The sequence below is a fragment of the Onychomys torridus genome, chromosome 7 (assembly GCF_903995425.1).
Source record: "Onychomys torridus chromosome 7, mOncTor1.1, whole genome shotgun sequence".
Lineage (NCBI taxonomy): Eukaryota > Metazoa > Chordata > Mammalia > Rodentia > Cricetidae > Onychomys > Onychomys torridus.
In genome coordinates, this window is record NC_050449.1 from 81,813,900 (window position 1) to 81,838,098 (window position 24,199).

The following is a 24,199-nucleotide window of genomic DNA, read 5'->3' on the forward strand; positions in this document are numbered from 1 at the left end:
GATGAAGTTTCAATTCTGAACATTTAAGCCCTAAATACAAGGGCAGCCACATTTGTAAAAGAAACAACACTAAAGTTTAAATCACACATCAAACGCCACACATTAATACTTGGAGACTTCAACACCCCATTCTCACCACTGAACAGATCTACCAGACAGAAATTTAGACAGAAACTTAACAGAGAAATAAGGGAACTAACAGATACAATGACTCAAATGGACTTAATAGATATCTACAGAACATTCCACTCTAACACAAAAGAATATACCTTCTTCTCAGCACCCCAAAAAACCTTCTCTGATATCAACTACATACTCTGTCACAAAGCAAATCTCAACATGTAAAAAAATTGGAATAACTTCCTGTATTCTATGGTACCACCATGACTTAAGATTACATTTCAACAACAAAAATTGCAGAAAGGCAAAAATCTCATGGAAACTGAATAATGCCAACTGAATCACCAATTGCTCAAGGAAGAAATAAGAAACAAAGTAAAGACTTCCTAGAATTCAATGAATATGAATGTACAACATACCCAAATTTATGGGACACTATGAAAGCAGTGCTAAGAGAAAAATTCATAGCACTAAATGTACACAAAAAGAAGTCGGAGGAATATCACACTAGCAATTTCACAGAACACCTGAAAGCTCTAGAAGAACAAGAAGGGAACTCATCCAGGAGGAATAGACATTTGAGGGTTGAAATCAATAAAAATAGAAACAAAGAGAACAATACAAAGAATCAATGAAACAAAGAATTGGTTCTTTGAGAAAATCAACAAGATAGATAAGCCCTTATCCAAACTAACCAAAAGGTACAGAGAAGAGTGTCCAAATAAACAAAATCAGAAATGAAGATATAACAACAGACAATGAGGAAATCCAGAGAATCTTCAGTTCATACTTCAAAAACCTGTACTCTACAAAATTAGAAATTGTAAAAGAAATGAACAATTTTCTAGATAGGTACCACATACCAAAGTTAAATCAAGACCAGATAAATAATTTAAATAGACCAATAACCACTAAGGAAATAGAAACAGTCATCAAAAGTCTCCCAAGAAGGCCGGGGTTGGTGGTGGCACATGCCTTTAATCCCAGCACTGGGGAGGCAGAGCCAGGCAGATCTCTGTGAGTTTGAGGCCAGCCTGGACTACCAACTGAGTTCCAGGAAAAGGCACAAAGCCAGAAAGAGAAACCTTATCTCAAAAAAAAAAATAAACCAAAAAAAGTCTCCCAAACAAAAAAAGCCCATGACCAGATGGATTCAAAGCAGAATACTACCAGTTATTCAAAGAAGAGCTAATACCAATGCTCTTCAAATTGTCCACACACAATAAAAACAGAAGGAACATTACCAACCTCCTTCTATGATGTACTCTGATTCCCTAACCACACAAAGGTGCAACAAAGAAAGAATAACAGACCAATCTCCCTCATGAACATTGATGCAAAAAATACTCAATAAAATATTGGTAAACTGGATCCAAGAACATATAAAAAAATTATCCTTGATCAAGTAGGCTTCATCCCAGAGATGCAAGGATGTTGAACATATGAAAATCTGTCAATGTAATACACCATATAAACAAACTGAAAGAAAAAAAACCACATGATCATTTCATTAGATACTGAAAAGGCCTTCGACAAAATCTAACACCCACTCATGATAAAGGGCTTGGAGAGATCAGGAATATAAGGAACATACCTAAACATAATAAAGACAATTTACAGCAAGGCAACAGCCAACATCAAATTAAATGGAGAGGAACTCGAAGCGACTCCATTAAACTCAGGAACAAGAAAAGACTCCACTCTCCCCATATTTATTCAATATAGTACTTGAAGTTCTAGATAGAACAATAAGAAAACAAATTGAGATCAAAGGGATACAAATTGGAAACAAAGAGGTCAAACTTTCACTATTTGCAGATAATATGATAGTACACATAAATGACCCCAAAAATTCTGCCAGGGTACTCCTACAGATAATAAACTTCTGTAATGTGGCAGGATATAAGATTAACTCAAAAAAATCAGTAGCCCTCCTATATACAAATGCCAAATAGGCTGATAAAGAAATCAGAGAAATATCATCCTTCACAATAGCCATAAAAATATAAAATACCTTGGGGTAACTCTAAGCAAGTGAAAAAACTGTATGACAAAAACTTTAAGTCTCTGAAGAAAGAAACTGAAGAAGATATCAGAAAATGGAAGGATCTCCCATGCTTGTAGATAGGTAGGATTAACAGTAAAAATGGCAATCTTACCAAAAGCAATCTACAGATTCAATGCAATCCCCATCAAAATCCCAACACAATTCTTCACAGACCTGGAAATAACAATACTCAAGTTCATTTGGAAAAACATCAAACTCACGATAGCTAAAATAATCCTGTACAATAAAGCCACCTTTGAAGGCATCACCATCCCTGACCACAAGTTCTGCTATAGACCTATAGTAACAAAATCAGCTTGGTATTGGCATCAAAACCAATATGTGGACCAATGGAATCTAACTGGAGACCCTGACATTAATCCAAACACCTATGAACACCTGATTTTTGACAAAGAAGCCAAAACTGTACCATGGAAAAAAGAAAGCATCTTCAACAAATGGTGATAGCAAACCTGGATGTCGGCATGTAGAAGAATGTAAACAGATCAATATCTATCCCCATGCACAAAGCTCAAGTCCAAGTAGATGAAGATCTCAACATAAATCCAGTTACACTGAACCTGATAGAAGAGAAAGTAGGAAGTAGCCTTGAATGCACTGGCACAGGAGACTACTTCCTAAATATAACACCAGTAGCACAGACACAGAGGGCAACAACTAATAAATGGGACCTGCTGAAACTGAGAAGCTTCTGTAAGGCAAAGGACACAGTAAATAAGACAAAACAACAGCCTACAGAATGGGAAAAGATCTTCAGCAACCCCACATGTGACAGAGGACTAATCTCCAAAATATATAAAGAGCTCAAGAAATTAGACATCAAAACAATGGACAATCTAAAAAAAAATGAGCTACAGAGCTAAAAAGAGAATTCTCAAAGGTAGAATCTCAAATGGCTGAAAAACATTTAAGGAATGGCTCAACATCCTTAGACATCATGGAAATGCAAATAAAAATGACTCTGAGATACCACCTTACACCTGTCAGAATGGCTATGATCAAAAACAATGAAGACAGAACTCTTTTTATTCTCTGAAAAATCAAAGATGACTTCCTCCTCCTTTGAGATGTGAGGAGATAAGTTTGGAAAAGTTTGGAACAGGTGTGAGTACAGGTGAATTAACCAGAGAGATGTGAGTACCCAAGACAACATTAAAAGTATTCTACTACATAAGCTATCAGGAGACAAATTGCTCCTTAGCTTTCACTTTAGAGGTAATTGGATGGAGTTGACAATGTCCCCTACATGCTCAGATATTTGAACACTTGGCAGCCAGTTGGTGGTGCTATTGTGGGAGGCTTGGATGTTAGGCCTTGCTGGTGGAAGTATGTCATTAAGGATTCGATTAGAGATTAAAAGCTCAACACTTCCAGTTAACTCATTGCTTCATGTTTTCCGTTGAGGCTTTGAGCTCTCAGCTTCCTGTTCTTGCTGTTATGCCTCCCTGCCATGATCGGCCCCTAACCCTCTGGAACTACACGTCAAAATAATCTCTTCCTTCTATAAAACAAACAAACAAAAACACTGAAGATAGCCTATGTTGGAGAGGATATGGAGAAAGGGGAACACTCTTCCACTGTTGGTGGGAGTGCAAATTTATACAGCCACTCTGGAAATCAGTATGGTGGTTTCTCAGAAATTTGTGAACCAATCTTTGTCAACACCCAGCTATACTACTCTTGGGCATATACTCAAGGGATGCTCAATCATACCACAAGGACCCATACTCAACTATGTTTATAGCAACATTATTTGAAATAGCCAGAACAGGGAAACAGCCTTGATGCCCTGAACTGAAAAATGGATTAAGAAAATGTGGTACATATCCACAATGCAGTACTACTCAGCAGAGAAAAACTATGTCATGAAATTTGCAGGCAAATGGATGGAACTAAAAACTGTCATCTTGAGTGAGGTAACCCAGACTCTCCCCAGCCTTCCTGTTCCCCGCCTTCTCCTCTTCCTTGTCCCACCTATACTTCCTGCCTGGCCACTGGCCAATCAGAACTTTATTTACACAGAGTGATCTCCACAGCACTTCCCCTTTTCTTTTTTCTTTTTTTTTTTTAGGAAGGTTTTAACTTTTACATAGTACAATTACATATAACAAAACAATTATCAAGCAAGAATTATAGTTACAATATTAAAGAAGATATCCTATCTATCTTATATTTGTGAGTCTAAAGTTTTATATCTAACTTATCTTGTATCATAACTGAGTAAATTATAACTATCTAGTCTTCAACCACATCAAAGACCTCAGAAATATTTAATATTACCTGAGAAATGGGAGAAGGATGCAAGCAACTTTCGGGAGTCTTGCAGAGTAGACAGAGACAGCTGGCAGCGTGGACAGTCACCTAATGTTCCTTTGTAAAGTTGGGGCATTTATCTTCAGCCCACAGGGCTAAAGTCTCTTGGTCACTTCTCTCAGTGTCCTGTAGAATGTCTGGCAGTTTCCTCTGCGAAGCCAGAACCTGAAGGACCATTTTGTCAAGCAAAGTTCAGTGGTCACCTTTCTATGGGTCCTGCATGTCCAGGTGATCAAGCAGTCCAGGCAAGAACAGTTTCTTGCCCAAATGGCTATTTTTGCCAAGGTGAAGATAAACTCCATATGAAGTGTCATCAATGCCCATCCTCTCTGAAGTAAATTGGTGCTGCCAGGAGCAGACATGTCTCACTGTCCAGAAAGTCTAAATTTTAAAAATATTTTAAGTGCCATATTCTGTAGACCTTTGAAGTGTTTGAAGATTACCTGTGTATCTGAAATATCTCTGTGTATACCTAGAAGACTTAACTAACATGGCTATGAGTATGATTATCATAGATGACCAGTTATTAATCTATTTTTAATTATCCATTACAATTTTAAATGAGCTATACAAATACAATACCTTAAACACGAGTAGAAATATATACATAGTATAACAAAATTAACTTTAAGTTTGTATCAATAGACTAAAATCTAAACCAATGTAAAACATTTTAAACAAGTTGTTGCTCTTTAGAAGTAAGTTCCCTAATCTACCCATTCATCCTATTATATCTATATCATATTCCCCTTTCTTCTTTAGAAAGAGATCTCATTTATAATCAACCTGCTTTAAAGAAAAATATTGTTTTTCCTCTGTCCCACACCAGAGGTCTCTTTTGATTTGGGACACAAGAATCTCTTAACCTTTTCTTTTAGCAACATGTCTGGGTTTAGAGAAGGAGTGAGCCAATTGCATCTCCAAAGCCAGCTTGATAATTTTGGGAATGTGGGTGTAGTTTCTCTTACTATTTCCTGCTGGAGGGGGGCGCTCTATCTTATGGGGACACAAAGAAAATTTTAGGATTATGGAGTAGTCCATTAGGGTGAACCTCTGAGCCAGTTGCCTTGAAACCATTCTGGATGTCGGATCATCTGGGCCACTGTGTCATCGGAGACCTTTCAGGTGGTCTTGGCTGATCAAACCTGATGTATCTTAATCTGGAACAAATCCATAGCCTCTGGCTTTCTGTGGAAACAAAAGCAGAGACTCTTTTCCAAAGCAACATATCCTTATATCCAAATTTTGAAGTCAAGGTACCTTTAAAATTTACATATTTGTTTAACTCAACATGGAGTCAATAAAGAACCCACAAACTGAGGTCATGCTGGAAGTGAAAAATCTGAATAAACAAACAGGAACTACAGATGCAAGTATAACCAAGAGAATGCAAGAGATGGAAGAGAGGATCTCTGGCATTGAAGATACAGTAGAAGAATAGATTCATCAGTCAAAGAAAACACTAAAACCAACAAAATCATGACCCAAAATGTCCAGGAAATTTGGGACACCATGAAAAGACCAAACCTAAGAATAATAGGAATAGAAGAAGGAAAAGAATACCAACTCAAAGGAACAGAAAATATATCCAACAAAATCATAGAAGAAAATTTTCCCAACCTAAAGAAGGAAATAAATGCCTATAAAATACAAGAAGGTTACAGAACACCAAATAGATTGGATCCAGAAAAAGTCCCCTTAACGTATAATAATCAAACCACTAATCATACAGAATAAAGAAAAAATATTAAGAGCTGCAAAGGAAAAATGCCAAGTAACATATAATGGAAGACCTATAAGAATAACACCTGACTTCTCAGTGGAGACTCTAAAATCCAGAAGGTCCTGGACAGATGTTATGCAGATACTAAGAGACCATGGATGCCAACCCAGACTGTTATACCCAGCAAAACTCTCAGTCAACATAGATGGAGTAAACAAAATATCCCATGAAAAAACTAGATTTAAACAATATCTCTCTACAAATCCAGCCATACAGAAAGCAATTGAAGGAAAAAGCCAACCTAAGGAAGTTAGATACACCCATGAAAACACAGTCAATAGATAGACCCATACCAACAAATACCACAGAAAGGAAACACAAAACCACCACCACCAAAAAAAAAAAAAATTAACAGGAATTGACAATAACTGGTCATTAATGTCCATCAGTATCAATTTACCTATAAAAAGACACGGGCTAACAGAATGGATACAAAAACGAGATCCATCCATTTGATGCATACAAGAAACACACCTCAACTTCAAAGACAGGCACCACCTCAGAATAAAAGGCTGGGAAAAGACATTCCAATCAAATGGATTTAAGAAGCAAGCTGGTGTAGCTATCCTAATATCTAATAAAATAGACTTCAAACTAAAATCAATTGAAAGAGATCAGGAAGGACACTACATATTTATCACAGGGAAAATCCAACAAGATGAGGTCTCAATTCTGAATATTTATGCCCCATATACAAGGGCACCGATATTAGTAAAAGAAACATTACTAAAGCTTAAATCACACATCAAACTTCATATACTAGTAGTGGGAGGCTTCAGCACCCCACTATCACCAATGGGCATGTTTGCCGGAAAGAAACTTAACAGAGAAATAAGGGAACTAACAGACATTATGACTCAAATAGACTTAATAGATATCTACAGAATATTCCACCCTAACATAAAAGAATATACCGTCTTTTCAGCACCCCATGGAACCCTCTCCAAAATGGACCACATGCTTAGTCACAAAGTAAATCTCAACAGATAGAAAAAATTGAAATAACCTCCTATTCCTTGTTGCCTATTAGACTACATGTGGAGTTAACTAAAACCCAAGAGATAAATGTAGCAACCACCTTGAATCTACAGGATCTACAGGAACAAAACTAAATGGATGTGGGCACACATGCAAAGAGAAAGAGAGAGAGAGAGAGAGAGAGAGAGAGAGAGAGAGAGAGAGAGAGAGAGAGAGAGAAGTGGTTCAGTCTACAAGGCTGGATGTAGCATCTGGTCTTCAGTATACTTTGAAATCCTCCTCCAAAATAGACTCTTACACCAGTGATAGGATGAACTTGCCATTGAGTGTGAGGAAGACAAAGAGCAAAGATGAGAGAGTTTCCCTCTTCTTCTATATCCTTTACATAGGCTGCCACCAGATACGATTTAATGTGGATACTCAAACCTCAAAACTTCTGAATTTAGGTGGGGCTTCCCACTTCAAATGATTCAATCAAGAAAATTTCCTCACAAGAAAAATCTGACTCTTGGGTTTTAGTTAATCAAATACATACATACATACATACATACATACATACATACATACATACACACATATATATATTTTTTTCAGAGACCTGGTTTCTCTGTGTATCTTTGAAGCACAGCTTTGAATTTACTTCGTAGACCAGGCAAGCCTCTAACTCACAGATATCTACAAGCCATTGAAGGTATTTGCCACCACTGCCTGGCTTCCTTATGTATTTATTTAAAAAAAAGAAAAGAAGAGACAGTTGAGAGGGTAGAGAAAGGGATGAATCTCGAAGAAATCGCAGTTGAGGTGAATATGATAAAAATGAGTTGAACAAAATTCTAAAGAATTTTTGAGAACTTTTTAATGTTTGTTTTTGCTGAATTCACAGATTGATATCATTAACTGTGTGTGAAATTACAAAAGGAAAAGTGAAAATACAAACACACAATAAAATATTTAGAAACAGTGAAATATTACAGCAAAATTACTCTTTGCTTTTTTTTTTTAGACAAGTTGTCACTGTATATTATAGACAGGCCTTGTACTAAAACTCCTGCTTCAGCAACTCATTTCCAAGGACTCTATGGATTAAAGGTGTGATCTACCACACCCAGTTAAGCAGGAACACAGAAAACCTTGTAGATATTTGGTTGTGGATACTGGCCACAGAGTTAATTCAATCTTCCTTCCATTTAAATACTGCTATTTACAAGAGATCACCTACATCAAGCATTAGTAAAAGCATCATGGGAGGAAGTGGGAGTGGTCTTTAGAGAGTATATAAGGACACTCCAGGGGCCAGCCAGGTTCATTCTTCTCTAGACCAGACAGAGTGTGTTTCCATACCTCCTGGCTCCTAGACTGCTAGATCTCCCCCTCTACACATTGAAGATCATACCCCAGAGCTGAGCTACTATCGTTGTGTCTCCATTAAACACTGCTGAGGCCAGAGACTATTTCTTGGGTGAGTGCACAATTTAAGGTGAAAAGTCATTGATGTTTCCTATTTTAATTATTACCAAACTGATGTATCTGCTTGAAAATGCTTAAAATTTGGTTGTTTATCAAAAGGGATTCTGCTCCCATTTGGTCATCTTTCTTTGTACATATTCTGTGAGTTACAGCTATACGTAATTTTAGTTTATTCATATAGTCATTCTTTGCTCTGATGTTCTAATTTTCAATTTTGATCTTTCTCTAAATTTAAAAATATTTTTAGAGCATTTCTATATGTACTTCAATGATGCTAGATCAAAACCTCTAAATTAATTATATATGTATAATATATAAAAATAATTGCTTTGAATAAATTGATCATTTATTTAAAGATATGATTTAGCGAAAAAAAATATTTTAGTCTTTTCCTGTTATAAACTATAGGAAAACATCACAGTTTGAAATAATGCTTGATAATAGTTTACCACCTTGGAAGAACCGGCCAATCCTGCTATTGATTGATCTGCTAGGTTGGAAGTATACATGTGATTAAATTAGAGAAAACTAATCACTGGGGATCCTGTCTCAGTCCATGATCCAAGGTACTAATTTGGATGCAGTCTCCAAAGAAGATGCAGGTGGTAGGGCTCAGAAGTCCATCAGATCAATGTGTACTTCTGTTAAGAAGGGTGAAACAGGAAAGATCACAAACTGAAATTCTATACTTATCTTGAATTGGGTCACCAAAAATGAAGCCTGTTTTGCAATACTCAGATTGAATCACAACTTGAAGCAACTTATATGCAGTTTTTTACTTCTCTGGGGTCCAATAATAGAAATTCTGCTTTCATTCTTACAGAGAAATGGAGTCAGACATCTCACAAGCCTTCCAGAAAGAACTCACCTGCTTCATCTGCCTGAGCTGCCTGACAGACCCAGTCACCATAAACTGTGGCCACAGCTTCTGTCGAGCCTGCCTCCTCCTTTCCTGGGAAGACATCAAACCTCCTGTCCAATGTCCTATGTGTAGGGAACCATCACAGAAGGACTTGAGAACCAACATTGTTCTGAAGAAGCTGGTGTCCATTACCAGACAAACCAGCCTCCTGAAGGACCTGAGCTCTGAGGAGCAAAAGTGTGTGACCCACAAGGATACTAAGAGGATCTTCTGTATTGAGAACAGAATCTTCCTCTGTCCACTCTGCTCTAACTCCCATGAGCACAGAGGACACAGACACTGTCCCATTGAAGCAGCTGCTGAGGATCAAATGGTAAGTGATGCTTCTGAGAGAACTTGAAAGCTGGAGAGAGGTAGGCTTAGCAAACTGCAGGAAGATGCTGGTCCTCATTATGACAGAGTCACGGTTTTCAGAATGGTGGCAATTTATTAACATCTAATAAAGGAAAGGTTTGACTATAAGTGTAAGCATCCCTTGGGAGATCCACAAGTGAGAAGATTATTTGTATTTTATGATACATTATGCCAGGTCACTGGAAAGTGCAAAACTAAACTAATATCTTTTACAAGTGTTTATGACTGGAGACTAAATTAGAAAATGTACATTGGACTCAGCTAGAGAGAATTATCTGGGAATCCCAGTCTTATGCAAATTACCCAGACATTTGCCCTAATTATTAATTACTATACCTGAACAAAGGGATATGCTGTGTTTTCTATTTCTATATTCTGAAATCTAAAATTCATTGTTACCAAAAGTAAGAAATGAAAGAATATTGTGATCCTTCTACTCCTGCTAAAGTCATTGTATTTATTGTCCAAGTTCTGTCCACCAGTACTATTTATTAAAAGTTGATATTTATTGTTTTTTACAGGAAAGACTTCTAAAGCAAATGGCATCTTTATGGGAGAAGATCCAAGAAAATCAAGAGAATTTAGAGGCAGAGAACAGAATGACAACTCAGTGGATGGTGAGTATGAGAACTATGCTTAAAATCTGGTTGAAGCAGATATTTTTTAAAATTTGTCATTCAAGATTGCATATAAGGCATGGGATATGATGCTATGAAAATATATGTGGCCTCTAATTCTGTGTGTATAATATATGGAAAGAATGGTCTGGCTGTGACAGAAGAGTCTGGGATTAATAAGTGAATTGCATTAGACTACACCATGAATTATAATTACTGCATGCAGATTTTCATATCTTTGTGAACTTACAAATTATCAAGCAATACCTTTTCTCCATGGAATCTCTGCATCTCTAATATAGGAGAAAATGCCTAGTGTCTTTTTGCCTTTGTAATTTATAAAGACGAAATAAATGAAACCAAGCAATTTACATTTTCTGAAAAGTGGAGATAGTCCATCAGAGTCTATGTAGCAGAGTTCTAGAAGTCATTTGTGAAATGTAAGCATAGGAGGATGCAATGGAGGAGCACAAAACCACTTTGCAAATGTGATTGAGAATGTCCTTTTTCTACAGAACTACCTGACTCTGCAGGAACAAATGATCAGGTCAGAGTATACAAAACTGCACCCACTCCTCTGTGAGGAGGAAGTGCAACACATCGAGTCTATGAGAAATGAAGGCCAATGTGTATTAGGGAAACTCAGGATAAGTGAAGCCATGATGGTCCAAAAGAGCAAAGAACTAAGAGAAATGTTTCAGGAGCTGATGGCAATGTCCCAGGAGCCATATGTGGTCCTGCTGCAGGTGAGCATGGAGGAGTGCAGGAAGAGGCTTTATTGACTTAGGCCCACGTTGGTGATTGTTATACTAAGATAGCTTTCAATATTCCTTGTATTTATGTCAGGGGCATTTCCTTTTCAGGAATATTAAATTTCAGTGGTTGCTGCTTTCAAATCTCTCTTTACATCTTTGTGGATATATTACATAATTTTAAGGAAAACTATTTTTAATTATTTTCTGTCTCAAAGCTGTGTTATGGAGAGTTCTTTAGGAGTTTGGGACTTTGAGATAGGATCCTATTCTTTGTTTCTGAGGGTATAAATATACAGTTGATGGACTCCAACACACAGTAATCACTGACCTCTAATCCTGCAGTTATGGAATTACAGGTGTGAAGCACCATGCAGGATTGAGATCATCCTTTTGAAATGCACTTAGTTAAAGTATCCCTGTACTTTTAGGAAAAGCTCAGGGAGAGTTATCTTTGCAGACATTTTGGGGTTTAGAAACAATGTACGGTCAATACCCAGGTCCTTCTCATATGTTAATCTCCTGTCTGATTTCATCAAGAATTTGAATTCTGCTAATCTCCTTGGTTGGCATCATCTTGAGATATAAAAGATTAGAGGGTATATTGGTGTAATGGTGACTGACATTTATATTAGCTTTATAAACAAACGTTGTATTTTAGTGGGTAGCCATCCCATCATTGGCCTGGAAGTTCCAACCCCCACTGAGGCTTCGGTAATGGTCACGCCCAGAAGGCGGGGCAGAGGAGGAAGCGGAAGACGAAGGATCGGGAAGAGCTCTGTCTCTTGGTTCCCGGACTCTGGACGCTGGAGGTAGACCGAGCAGAGTTCTCAAGAGAACACCGCCGGACTGTGCTATACCCTTGCCAGACCCTGTAACCTACCCCTTCATTTTGTAAGTTACCCCACAAAATAAACCTCCCTTTTAACTACGTGGAGTGGCCTTAATAATTTAACCAATATCTGGCGCTCACGTGGGGCAAATTCCAAAGGCCTAGGCGGCTCCCTTCCTTAGCCTCCTCCCCGGCTGGCGGGTACCTAAAACCGCCTGCAAAGTTCCATTTAACCAAGGGACACCTACACGGTTCCATTCCCGAAAAAGGGAGCAGCTAGTCCAGTCTCAGTTCCCTAGCTTATCCCCCAGACCAGCGAAAACCGCTGTGAGTGAGATCTTCCCACTCCTCCGAGTGCCGTTTCCCCGCCATCTTGGCTCCTGCCTTCAGCTGCCACCAGCCAAGGTTGCCAGCAGGCCCTGCTTTGGAGCTATACCAACGCCTCCTGCTGGCTGAAAAGTGCTATTGCACCCCCCAAAACCACGGAAAGGTAAGCTTCTTTCAAGTAAAAGTACTTGATAATTTTACACCTTAAAACTGACTAACAAATTTTGAGTAATTCTTGTAATATGGCTGACAACATTACCTCACAAGAATTTAATAACCTTTTTGCCTGTATGCTGAATGACATTTTCCTGGAAATATACGACCTCCCTAAGACATATCTGGCCTGTACCATTTTGACGTTCATTGTAATAATTCACACAGTGTTCAAACACTGGTTTAATAATAAGAACAAAGATGAGTCATTATTGGGACTGATACAGGCTTTAAAAGTTAGCAATGAAAGCTTACAGAAAAAGATTCTGTCTATGGAATCTGCTGACCAGGACTTACATAAAAAGATTCTCTTTCTGGAATCTGCTAACCAGGAATTACAGGTTTTAAAAGATAGCAATGAAGGCTTACAGAAAAAGATTCTCTTTCTGGAATCTGCTAACCAGGATTTACAGGCTTTAAAAGTTAGCAATGAAGGCTTACAGAAAAATATTCTGTCTATGGAATCTGCTGACCAGGACTTACACAAAAAGATTCTCTTTCTGGAATCTGCTAACCAGGAATTACAGGTTTTAAAAGATAGCAATGAAGGCCTACAGAAAAAGATTCTTTCTCTGGAATCTGCTGGCCAGGACTTACATAAAAAGATTCTCTCTCTGGAATCTGCTAACCAGAATTTACAAAACAAGCTTGTACCCAAAATTGCTTTTATTGATAATAAATATGAGTATTTAATGGATAGAACCCTAACTCTCCAGAGTGAAGTTGTAGCTACTCAGACAATATATAAGGAAGAAAAATTATCATTACTTGATAAGATAAGGTCCATGGAATCATGTGTTTCAGAAGAACATAAAAACTTCCATGATTCCATGAAAATTCTGGAATCCCTTACAAGAGAAGAGGTTTACTCCCTGGAACAGACCCTAGGTGTCGTTTACAAGCCCTGGAGGAAACTCTAAATAAACATGACAAGGGACCTAATAAGCAGAAGGGCAAGACCATACAGGTTGTAACATCTCCAAATGGCTCTCATACAATGGCTTATCCTGTTATCATCCATGAGAAGCCAGCAGATGACACACACCCCGAGCCATATTCGACATATACATTACAACCAATTTCAACAAGGGACTTTAAAAATATAAAGGAAGCAGTAGTTACATATGGGATACACTCCACATACGTAAAACAGATGTTAAATTCGTGGTCTACCTCACATAGAATCATTCCAGATGACTGGCATCAGTTAATTTCAGCTGTTATAGAATATAGCCAGCAGTTACAGTGGAAAAGCTGGTTGAGAGAAGAGGCAAGAGATTTAGAACAACAAGGTAAACTCAGAGGTTTTGAGATCTCCCAAGATCAAATACTTGGTGAGGGATGTTTCACTGACAGGAATGTACAAGCCATTTATGATGAGCATACAATATCCCTATGCCGTACAGCAGCTCTAAATGCTTGGGAAAAAATTCCAGAACCTGGAAAAGCAACTGAGGTATACACAAAGATATTTCAGGGACCACATGAACCCTTCACTGATTTTTTACAAAGGCTGAACACAGCTATAACAAAAGCTGTATCAGATAAAGAATTAAGAAAAGTATTAACTGAGTCCTTGGCATTCGACAATGCTAATGCAGAATGCAAAAGAATACTTACACCATTAAAGATCAGATCAGCTCCTTTGGAAGAATGGATTCAGTATACTAATAGTGTTGAATCTCTTAACTACAGTAATGAGGCTTGGATAGGAGAGACAAATCCCAGAGGTGTAAGAAGGCCCCGTGGTACCAAATGTTTTAAATGTGGTACACCAGGTCATATAAGTAAAAACTGTACATGGGGTAATCCTAGAAGTAATACTCCTTCTAGGAATAGCCTAAACAGAAGACCCCAACCACTTCCTGGATTATGTAGAAGATGTGGCAAAGGCCGACATTGGACCAGTGAGTGCAGATCAAAAATAGATATACGAGGCAAGCCTTTAGTAGCGGGAAACGCCTCAGGGGGCCTCTTGCAGGCCCCCAAATCAAATGTGGTAAGAACATTCCCAGCCACTGTGGAAGACATTCCTCTCCAGGACAACTGAATAAACTAATGTCTAATGTAAAAACTGATACTGCAATGGATGATAAAACAGCTCTGATAGATGAATCACAGTTTACAAAGAACACAATAAAACAAATATTTTGGCAGACTTCCATAAATGAACAAAGGCCAAAGCTTAGAATTCGAATTAATGGCTTGGTTCTGGAGGGCCTGGTAGACACAGGTGCGGATGTGACTGTAATTACACCAAAATCATGGCATCCAAATTGGCCTCTTCAAGAGGTAGATGTCCAACTTTTAGGAATTGGCACCCTATCTCAGATAAAACAGAGTTTGAGATGGGTTGAATGCATAGGGCCAGAAGGACAGAGAGGAAGGCTGAAGCCATATGTAGCAAATGTAGCAGTAAATCTATGGGGCCGAGATCTGTTACAACAGTGGAATACCCAGATTAAAATTCCTACACTCTCAGAAAAGGAATACAGGCCAATGCATGTTTCTAGGAATAATCTCATAAAATGCTATAAAAACCAGTCACCAACCATTCAGGCTGTACACAAACAGAGCACAACTGCTGTTGAACTCTCAGAAGTACCAACTGCCTTACCTTTAAAATGGCTAACTAATAAACCTGTCTGGGTTGGACAGTGGCCTTTGACAAAAGAGAAGCTACAAGCTTTAGAACAGCTGGTTCAAGAGCAGTTAAATGCTCAACACATTGAAGAATCTACCAGCCCTTGGAATTCTCCTGTATTTGTTATTAAAAAAAAGTCTGGTAATTGGAGAATGCTGACAGATCTGAGAGCTATTAATAAAGTAATTCAGCCAATGGGCTCCCTACAGACTGGGATGCCCTTGCCCTCTCTGCTACCCAAAGAATGGCCTATAATAGTTATTGACTTAAAAGACTGTTTCTTTACCATACCCTTACAAGAAAATGATAGAGAAAAATTTGCCTTCACAGTTCCTAATTATAACAATTCTCAGCCAGTCAAGAGATATCAATGGAAGGTCTTCCCACAGGGAATGTTAAACAGCCCTACCTTATGCCAATACTTTGTGCAAAAACCATTGGAGTTAATTCGTGTAAAGTTTCCACAATCCATAATTTATCACTATATGGATGATATCCTATTAGCAGATCCAAAGTTAGACACATTAGAAAGCATGTTTGAAGAAGTAAAAAAAGTTTTGCCTCGCTGGGGACTGCAAATTGCTCCTGAAAAAATACAAAGAGGAGATTCTATTAATTACTTAGGATATAAGATAGAGTTACAAAAAATTAGACCCCAAAAGGTACAACTGAGGAGAGATCGATTAAAGACTCTTAATGATTTTCAAAAGTTGTTAGGAAGCATTTCCAACTTATTGGGTATCATGGGAATACCCAAAGATGGACTACAAAATTTGGCTAATACTCTAGAAGGGGACAAAGAATTAAATAGCCCAAGAGAATTATCAGCCGAAGCTGAGAAGGAATTGGCTCTAGTAGAAAAGACAATTCGAGAAGCACATGTGGATCGTGTGGATCCAGAACTTAAATGTATTATTGTCATATTCCCCTCCAGACATTCCCCCACAGGTATTTTGATGCAGAGGGAAGATATTATATTGGAATGGATATTCCTACCATGTAAACCAAATAAGAAATTAAAGACTTATATAGAAAAGATCTCTGATTTGATTCAAAAAGGTAAATTAAGACTTTGTCAGTTGACAGGAATGGACCCAGCAGAAATTGTAGTACCTTTAACTAATGAGGAAATTTCGTCACTATGGAAAGATAATGAATACTGGCAGAGAGCCTGCAGTAACTTTTTGGGAGAGATTAACAACCATTATCCCAAAAGCAAGAGAATAGAATTCATAAAGAAGACTGAATGGGTCCTTCCTCACATTGTACGACACAAGCCAATTTCTGGAGTCCTCACATTCTATACAGATGCAAATAAATCAGGGAAAGCAGGATACAAATCAGGAGACTTAAGTAAAGTAGTACAAAGTCCATACAGCTCTGTACAAAAGGCAGAACTGTATGCCGTTCTTATGGTACTGATGGACTTCACAGAAGCCCTCAATATAGTCACTGACTCTCAATATGCAGAGAGAGTTGTTTTACACATTGAAACTGCTGAATTTATTCCTGATAATACAGAATTAACTTCATTATTCATACAATTGCAGGAAATCATCAGAAAAAGGGAACATCCTATATATATATATAACACATATCAGATCCCATACAGGTCTGCCAGGACCTCTAGCACAAGGTAATGATGAGATTGATCAGTTACTAATAGGTAATGTGCTAGAAGCCTCAGAATTTCATAAGAAACACCATGTAAATAGCAAAGGTTTGAAGAAGGATTTCTCCATTACTTGGCAACAAGCTAAGGATATTGTGAAAAAATGTCCTACTTGTTCCTTCTATAACCAAACTCCATTACCTGCAGGAAGCAATCCAAAGGGTATACAAAGAAATGAAATTTGGCAGATGGATGTGTTTCATTTTGCAGAATTTGGAAGATTAAAGTATGTACACTATACCATTGACACCTATTCAGGATTTCAGTGGGCAACTCCTATGAGTTCTGAAAAGGCTGATTCTGTGATTACACACCTATTAGAAGTTATGGCCATCATGGGAATACCTGTACAAATTAAGACAGACAATGCCCCAGCATATGTCTCCAATAAAATGAGACATATTACATGCTTATTACAATATAAAGCATGTTACAGGTATACCACACAATCCCACAGGCCAAGCAGTCATAGAAAGATCCAATTGAACTTTAAAGGATATGCTAAATAAACAGCAACAGGTAACAATGACTCCTAGAAATAGATTGCATAGTGCTTTATTAACCTTGAATTTTCTCAATGCTGATGAGAAAGGAACAACAGCTGCGGAGAGACATTGGACGACAGACAAAACTCCTGAGCTAAACCAACCGGTTTATTTCAAAGATGTGTTGACCTCAGAATGGAAACCTGGATATGTCCTATGTTGGGGAAGGGGTTTTGCTTTTGTTTCCACAGGAGAAGAAAAGCTATGGATACCAACAAAATTAATAAAAATTCGATTCGAACAGGAGAAACCCCTTGATGAGGAGAAGTAAAAGATCATCCACCAATGTGACATCTCTTCAGGTTGTAAGAAAAATTTAACAATCAAAGGTTGGGGTAGGGTTCTGTTTTTGTCTTTCCAGGATAATGGAAATACCCATCTTCCAGAAATCATAAGGCCTTGGATATCCAGATGTTTACAGCAGAAAGAAAGAATCTATTGGTACCAATCTACACAGGGTAAGATATCACTGTCTAACATCTATATCTCTATCAATCTAGAATAGTTGTGGTTCCAATTTAATTATAAACCAAGCTGGATTTGGAGATGGAACTGGCTCACTCCTTCTCTAAACCCAAGCATATTGATAAAAGAAAAGGTTGAGAGATTCTTCAGTCCCATATCAGAAGAGCCCTCTGGTGTGAGACAGAAGGAAACCAATTATAAGGGACCATTATCTTCAAGATTCTAATTCTCTCCATGCTTACTGTTGATTTCTTGGAATCCTTTCTTACGTGTCATGACATCTTTAAATCCAAACCTTCCATTCTGATAAAAAAATAAGTTTTTTCCAATAGCAATCTCTGAAGTCTCCAGAAGGAAGATGGGGCCCCAACAACAACAACTCTACCCAATCCAGAATGATGCCATGGTAATCATCATCATATTACACTTCTTGCCAAAATTTCAGACAATCTTACCCATTACTCTGAGAGTTGCTGCAGAATCTACAGTTAGTCTAACTGAGATTTAACTATCTGAGCTTTCTCACAATACCCAACAGAGATACCATCCCTTCCTAAACAGCAGGAAGCAATTCTAAGAAAACAACGCCCCTTCTCCCTAAGGTTTCATATTTCTCAGGGTTATGGATAATGGTTCTAGGGTTGGGGGTGGAAGAAACTGTTAAACTCAGTACTCTCCTTAAGGAAAGAAAATATGTCTCAAAAAAAAAAAAGGGAAAAGAAGAAATGGAATGGATAGGTATAAGATATTATGGTAGACTGTCATATACATTAGTAAACAAATTTAGTAATATACCAGCCTTTGCACTGTTATGAATTCTTATATGTTGATACAAATATAAACTTTTTACATTCCTATTTAAGATAATTTGTATATTGATACAAATACAGAACGGTGTTTGTTATATTGTACATATATTTTTACTCATGTGAAATATTTGTATATTGATACAAATGTGAATTTATATCTGTCATACTGTATGTATGTTCTACTTCTGTTTAAGATATTCTGTATACTGATATATATTTAGGATTATTATCATATTGCATATTGCACTATACCTTCCTACCTCTGTTAAAGATATTTTGTGTATTGTCACAATTTAAAGTCATTGTCCTTTTACTGTGCATTTGCTTACAGACTGTTTGCCTTATTTATAGGAAGCTTAGTCCTTAGGTTGTTTAGGTAGACAAGACTTACATAGTTATTGTCACCTATGCTTGTCATCTCTATAATTATGTTAGTTAGGTCATCCAGATTAATAAATACATAGGTCAGATGGACAGGTAATCTTCAAACACTTCATGGACCTAGAGAACATGGCATTTAAATAACTTAGAATTCTGTTGACGTGAGACACAATTGCTCCTGGCAGCACCAATTTGTTCCCGAGAGAATGTTGGGCTTCTAAGACATTTCCATTTGGAAGTTTGTCTTCTTGGCACAAAATGGCCTACTGGGCAAAGAACTGCCCTTGCCTCAACTGCTGACAGTACAAATGCTGTCCTTTCTGGACAAGCGGGACACAAGGAAAGCGACCACTATACTTTGCCAAGACAGGGTAAGATGGTCTTTCAGAATTCCTGCTTCTGAAAATGGTCTGTCAGATACTCTAGGCCTGTAGCCAATTTGAATGCACCAATGATGCTGAGAAACATTAGGTGACTGTCCAGGCTGCTAGCTGTCTCTGTCTACTCTTGCAAGACTCCCGAAAGTTGCTTGCATCCTTCTCCCATTTCTCAGGTATTATTATATTCCTTCTCAGGTCTTTGATGAGGTTGGAGATTAGCAGTTATAGTTACAACTTAGTATATATACATATATAATATCTTAGATAGGATATATTAAGTATTAGACTCAGGTTCTTTAGGATAGGACACCTTTTGGAATGATCTTTGTAACATGCCACCTACCCATGTCCTAGACTTCCCTGGATTTTACTATGTGTTTTTTGCTTGATATTGTTTGTACTTATTGTAATTCCAACTTATCTAGGTCATTATCCCTCATTACTCCTAGACAATATTTGATAAGCTTCTCTTTGTATTTAGTCTTGTATTAGGTTAGAGCTTTCTTATTTAGACAAAAGGGGGAGATGTAGTGGGTAGCCATCCCAGCATTGGCCTGGAAGTTCCAACCCCCACTGAGGCTTCGGTAATGGTCACGCCCAGAAGGCGGGGCAGAGGAGGAAGCGGAAGACGAAGGATCGGGAAGAGCTCTGTCTCTTGGTTCCCGGGCTCTGGACGCTGGAGGTAGACTGAGCAGAGTTCTCAAGAGAACACCGCCGGACTGCGCTATACCCTTGCCAGACCCTGTAACCTACCCCTTCATTTTGTAAGTTACCCCACAAAATAAACCTCCCTTTTAACTATGTGGAGTGGCCTTAATAATTTAACCAATATTGTATGCCATTTCTTCAGAAATCTAAGGTTTTCTTTTTTGTTTGCAGGATTTGGATGACATGTTCAGAAGGTGAGTTTAACCATCAGTGCATGCCAGTATGCCATCAATCAAATATGCTATAAAAATGACCAAGCTGCCTTAGCAAAGTGCAGATATACATCATATAAGAAATACTCAATTGTTTGTGTATTATGTGTTTGGGATTCTTCTCATGGATATGATTTCCATACTCTTGTACCAGGAAGTGCCTTTACTTAGTACATATTAATGAAGGAGTGTATGTAATGAGGCCTGATGCTAAAATTTCTAGTTTAAAAACCTAAACATTGAGGCTCTATTTTCCTGGTAGTAAATACAGGGGCAGGAACCACTGAGAAAGGTGGTATCAGGAGGGCTTCAGAAAGGGCATCAAGGAGTAAATTATCTTGTCTCTCGATCAAGGCAGTCACTATGATATCAAAGAATGCTTATTCTGAACCATGTTCAGATAAGAGTTTGTTACCTTTAAAATTGATTTGTTATAATTGTGTGTGTGTGTGTGTAAAATATGTGCAGGTGCATGCACATGTGCCATTGCACATGTGTGCAGGTCAGAGGATAAATTTTAGGGGACAGTCCTCTGCTTCCACAGTTGGTTTCATGGACTGAACTCAAGTTGTCAGGCTTGTATAACAAAGGATTTATACCCTGAGCCATTTGGCTGAACTTGGATTGAAGTTTTTCCTAATCACTGTGTGATATCTTTAGCACCACACAGATCAATATTTTCTTTTCCTTGCAGGAGTGAGTCAGTGCAGCTGAGCATGCCCCCATCCATGAAACCAGAACTCACTGCTCTAACTATCACTGGACTGACTGAAAGTTACAACCAGTTCCAAGGTGAGTGTCTCCACTGATAAAATGACCAGTGGTCCCTCTCAATAATGTGATAACCTTTGCAAACACAAATATTTACCTTTCCCGAAACATGTCTTGGTATGTCACATTGTAATCATATTTAATTATGTGGCTATCTTACAAAAACCATAAATGAATATCAGTATCATTTTTTATGTGACAGTAGCTGAAAAGAGGATCAGCTGCTTACTGAGACATAAGGAATGACAAATTAATTCAGGACAGTTTAATGCAAATTAAGCGTAGCCAGTGATGAATATATTTGAATATTTTCCTTTAATCTCTTTAGCAATTAATTTATTATAATGGATTTTACTCCATACATTAAAAATGACTCTCTCCTCTGTCACATCTAAAATGTTCAAAAAACTCCTCAGCATGCTACCATTCTGTTTCTTGTGGAAATCCTCGACTTGGATGTATCTGAGCCACATTCAACCTCAAGTCTTTAGTCTTCTCTTTTAAAATCCAAGAAGATTCTGGGGACTCCACTCACTTGAGAAATGTAAATGGTCATTTTAAATAAAATATTGATTCTTCCCACAGCTGACATTGTCTTTGAAAACGTAACCATCCTTCATTCCTCGATGAACCTATTTAATGCCATGAGAAGATTCAGCTTCAGATTTCACCATAAAGATACACCTGCAGATTCTGCTGGATTTTATTTTGCTTCCTGGGGATCACAGAGCTTCATCTCGGGGAAATATTACTGGGAGATTGATTTGAATGACACTTGTGAATGGGCTGTGGGGGTCTGTAAGGATTCCCGGTTAAAGAGTAGAAACCAACTGATTGAAGCTGAGGGTGCATTTCTTCTCGTGTGTGTGAAGGAGGGTAATCATTACAGTCTCCTCACCACATGCCCAGTATCCCGGCACTACGTAGAGAAGCCACTGGGCCAGGTTGGCATGCTTCTTGATTGTGAGGATGGTTGTATAAGCTTCCTGAATGTTACCTTATATATAGGTATCCTCCTGGTACCTTCAATTATCCTGTCAGGCCTTGCTTATCCAGTGGCCACACATTATCATAGGGAGGAGTAATCCAGTGCTTTATTGTTTTAAAGATTTTACTCTGTAATGTCACATCCTTCACTGCTATTAAATATTACAATACTAATAAATGTAAAAGATGGTTGACAGTTTCCTTTCATCTGTTGTTTACATACTACACAAAGAACACTTCCCTTCAAAGTGTTTTTTTTTCTTATTTATTAGTTGTTTTTGCAAACTTGTCAGAATTACTTATTAGGACTGAGTACCAGAGCCCTCTTTAAGTATGCTCAGGACCATCAGAAGAACTCTAACACAATAAAAATATTATGTAGCGGTGTATGTGTATACATGTATACATACATATTTACATGCCGCTATATAACATTTTACTACCTTATTGGTGTCTTGTAGGAGCACAGATGTGCTGACTATTTTTATTTCACCTTGAAAAAGGCTACAGTCAATTGAGGGAAGAGAGCCCTGTTTGAGAAAATGCCTCCATAACATGGGCTGCTGGCTTTCTGAGTCTGGTTTAACTCACTCAGTATGACTTTTCAAAATCCATCCATTTGCCTGCAAAACTCATTGAAGGTAAAATCCACCAAGATAATGTCTCAATTCTGAACATCTATGCCCCAAATATAAGGGCACCCACATTTGTAAAAGAAACATTACTAAAGCTTAAATCCCACATAGAACCACACACAATAATAGTGGGAGACTTTAACACACCACTCTCACCAATTGGAAAGATCATCCAGAAAGACACTAAACAGAGAATAAGGGAAATAACAGATGTTGTGACTCAATTGGATGTAACAGATATCTGCAAAACATTTCACCCAAACACAAAAATATACCTTCTTCTCAGCAACACATGGAACGTTCTCCAAAACTTACCATATACTAGGCCACAAAGAAAGTCTCAACAGTTACAAAGGAAACAATCAAATACCACCCTATATCTTATCAGACCACCATGGAGTCAAGCTGAATTTCAACAACAGAAGCAAAAGAAAGTCTCTCAACTCATGGAAACTGAACAAGTCTCTACTGAGTTACCACTGAGTCAAGGAAGAACTAAAGAAAGACGTATTCCTAGGATAAAATGAAAATGAATTCACAACATCCCCAAGCTTATGGGACACGATGAAAGGGATGCTAAGAGGGAAGTTCACAGCACCAAGTGCCTTTATGAAGAATTTGGAAACATCTCATACTAGTGACTCCACAGGACACCTGAAAACTCTAGGGGGAAAAAGCAGACACACATCACAGTGATTAAAAAGAACCTCACTCTAAGTTCAGTCAAATGGTTCAGGGGATAAATCACTTGCTACACAAGCCTGAAAACTTGAGTTCAATCCCTTGCTGAAAGGAGAGGACTGTCTCCTGAAAGATGTCCTCTGACCTGCACACATGTCAATGGCACATGTGAATGTACACATTCACACACACACACACACACACACACACATACATACATACACACACACACACATAAATATAGAAAATCAATAGAAACATATTAAAACATATTAAATACAATCAATTGAGTATTTTTTATACAAACTATATCTATACTTTGCTAAGGCTGCTTGGTCAGTTTTATAGCATATTTCAGGGCATCCTGGCTTGCACTGATGGCTAAACTAACCTTCTAAACATGTCCAAACTCTGCAAACACCACGAGAAAAACTTTGATATCTTAAGAAATGACATGCAAAGTTTGTTTTTAAAGTACATAGAAGTGTCAGTCTCCATCACACCTACTTACACTGAACTGAAAACCCCCCAAAAGAGAGGGGTTTCTTTCTTGTGGTGGTAGT

The 24,199-nt window shown here is 37.9% G+C and overlaps 1 protein-coding gene across 1 annotated transcript in view; it reads left to right on the forward strand.

The window, feature by feature from the left end:
* Positions 1–9,556: 9,556 nt before the first annotated feature.
* LOC118587624 (tripartite motif-containing protein 43-like) overlaps positions 9,557–24,199 on the forward strand; it is a 77,663-nt gene continuing 63,020 nt past the window's right edge. Inside the window, exons 1-6 of the mRNA XM_036193632.1 lie at positions 9,557–9,964; positions 10,527–10,622; positions 11,138–11,368; positions 20,522–20,544; positions 21,257–21,354; positions 21,919–22,277. Coding sequence (XP_036049525.1) covers positions 9,557–9,964; positions 10,527–10,622; positions 11,138–11,368; positions 20,522–20,544; positions 21,257–21,354; positions 21,919–22,277 — 1,215 coding nt within the window. The remainder of the gene's footprint in view (positions 9,965–10,526; positions 10,623–11,137; positions 11,369–20,521; positions 20,545–21,256; positions 21,355–21,918; positions 22,278–24,199) is intronic.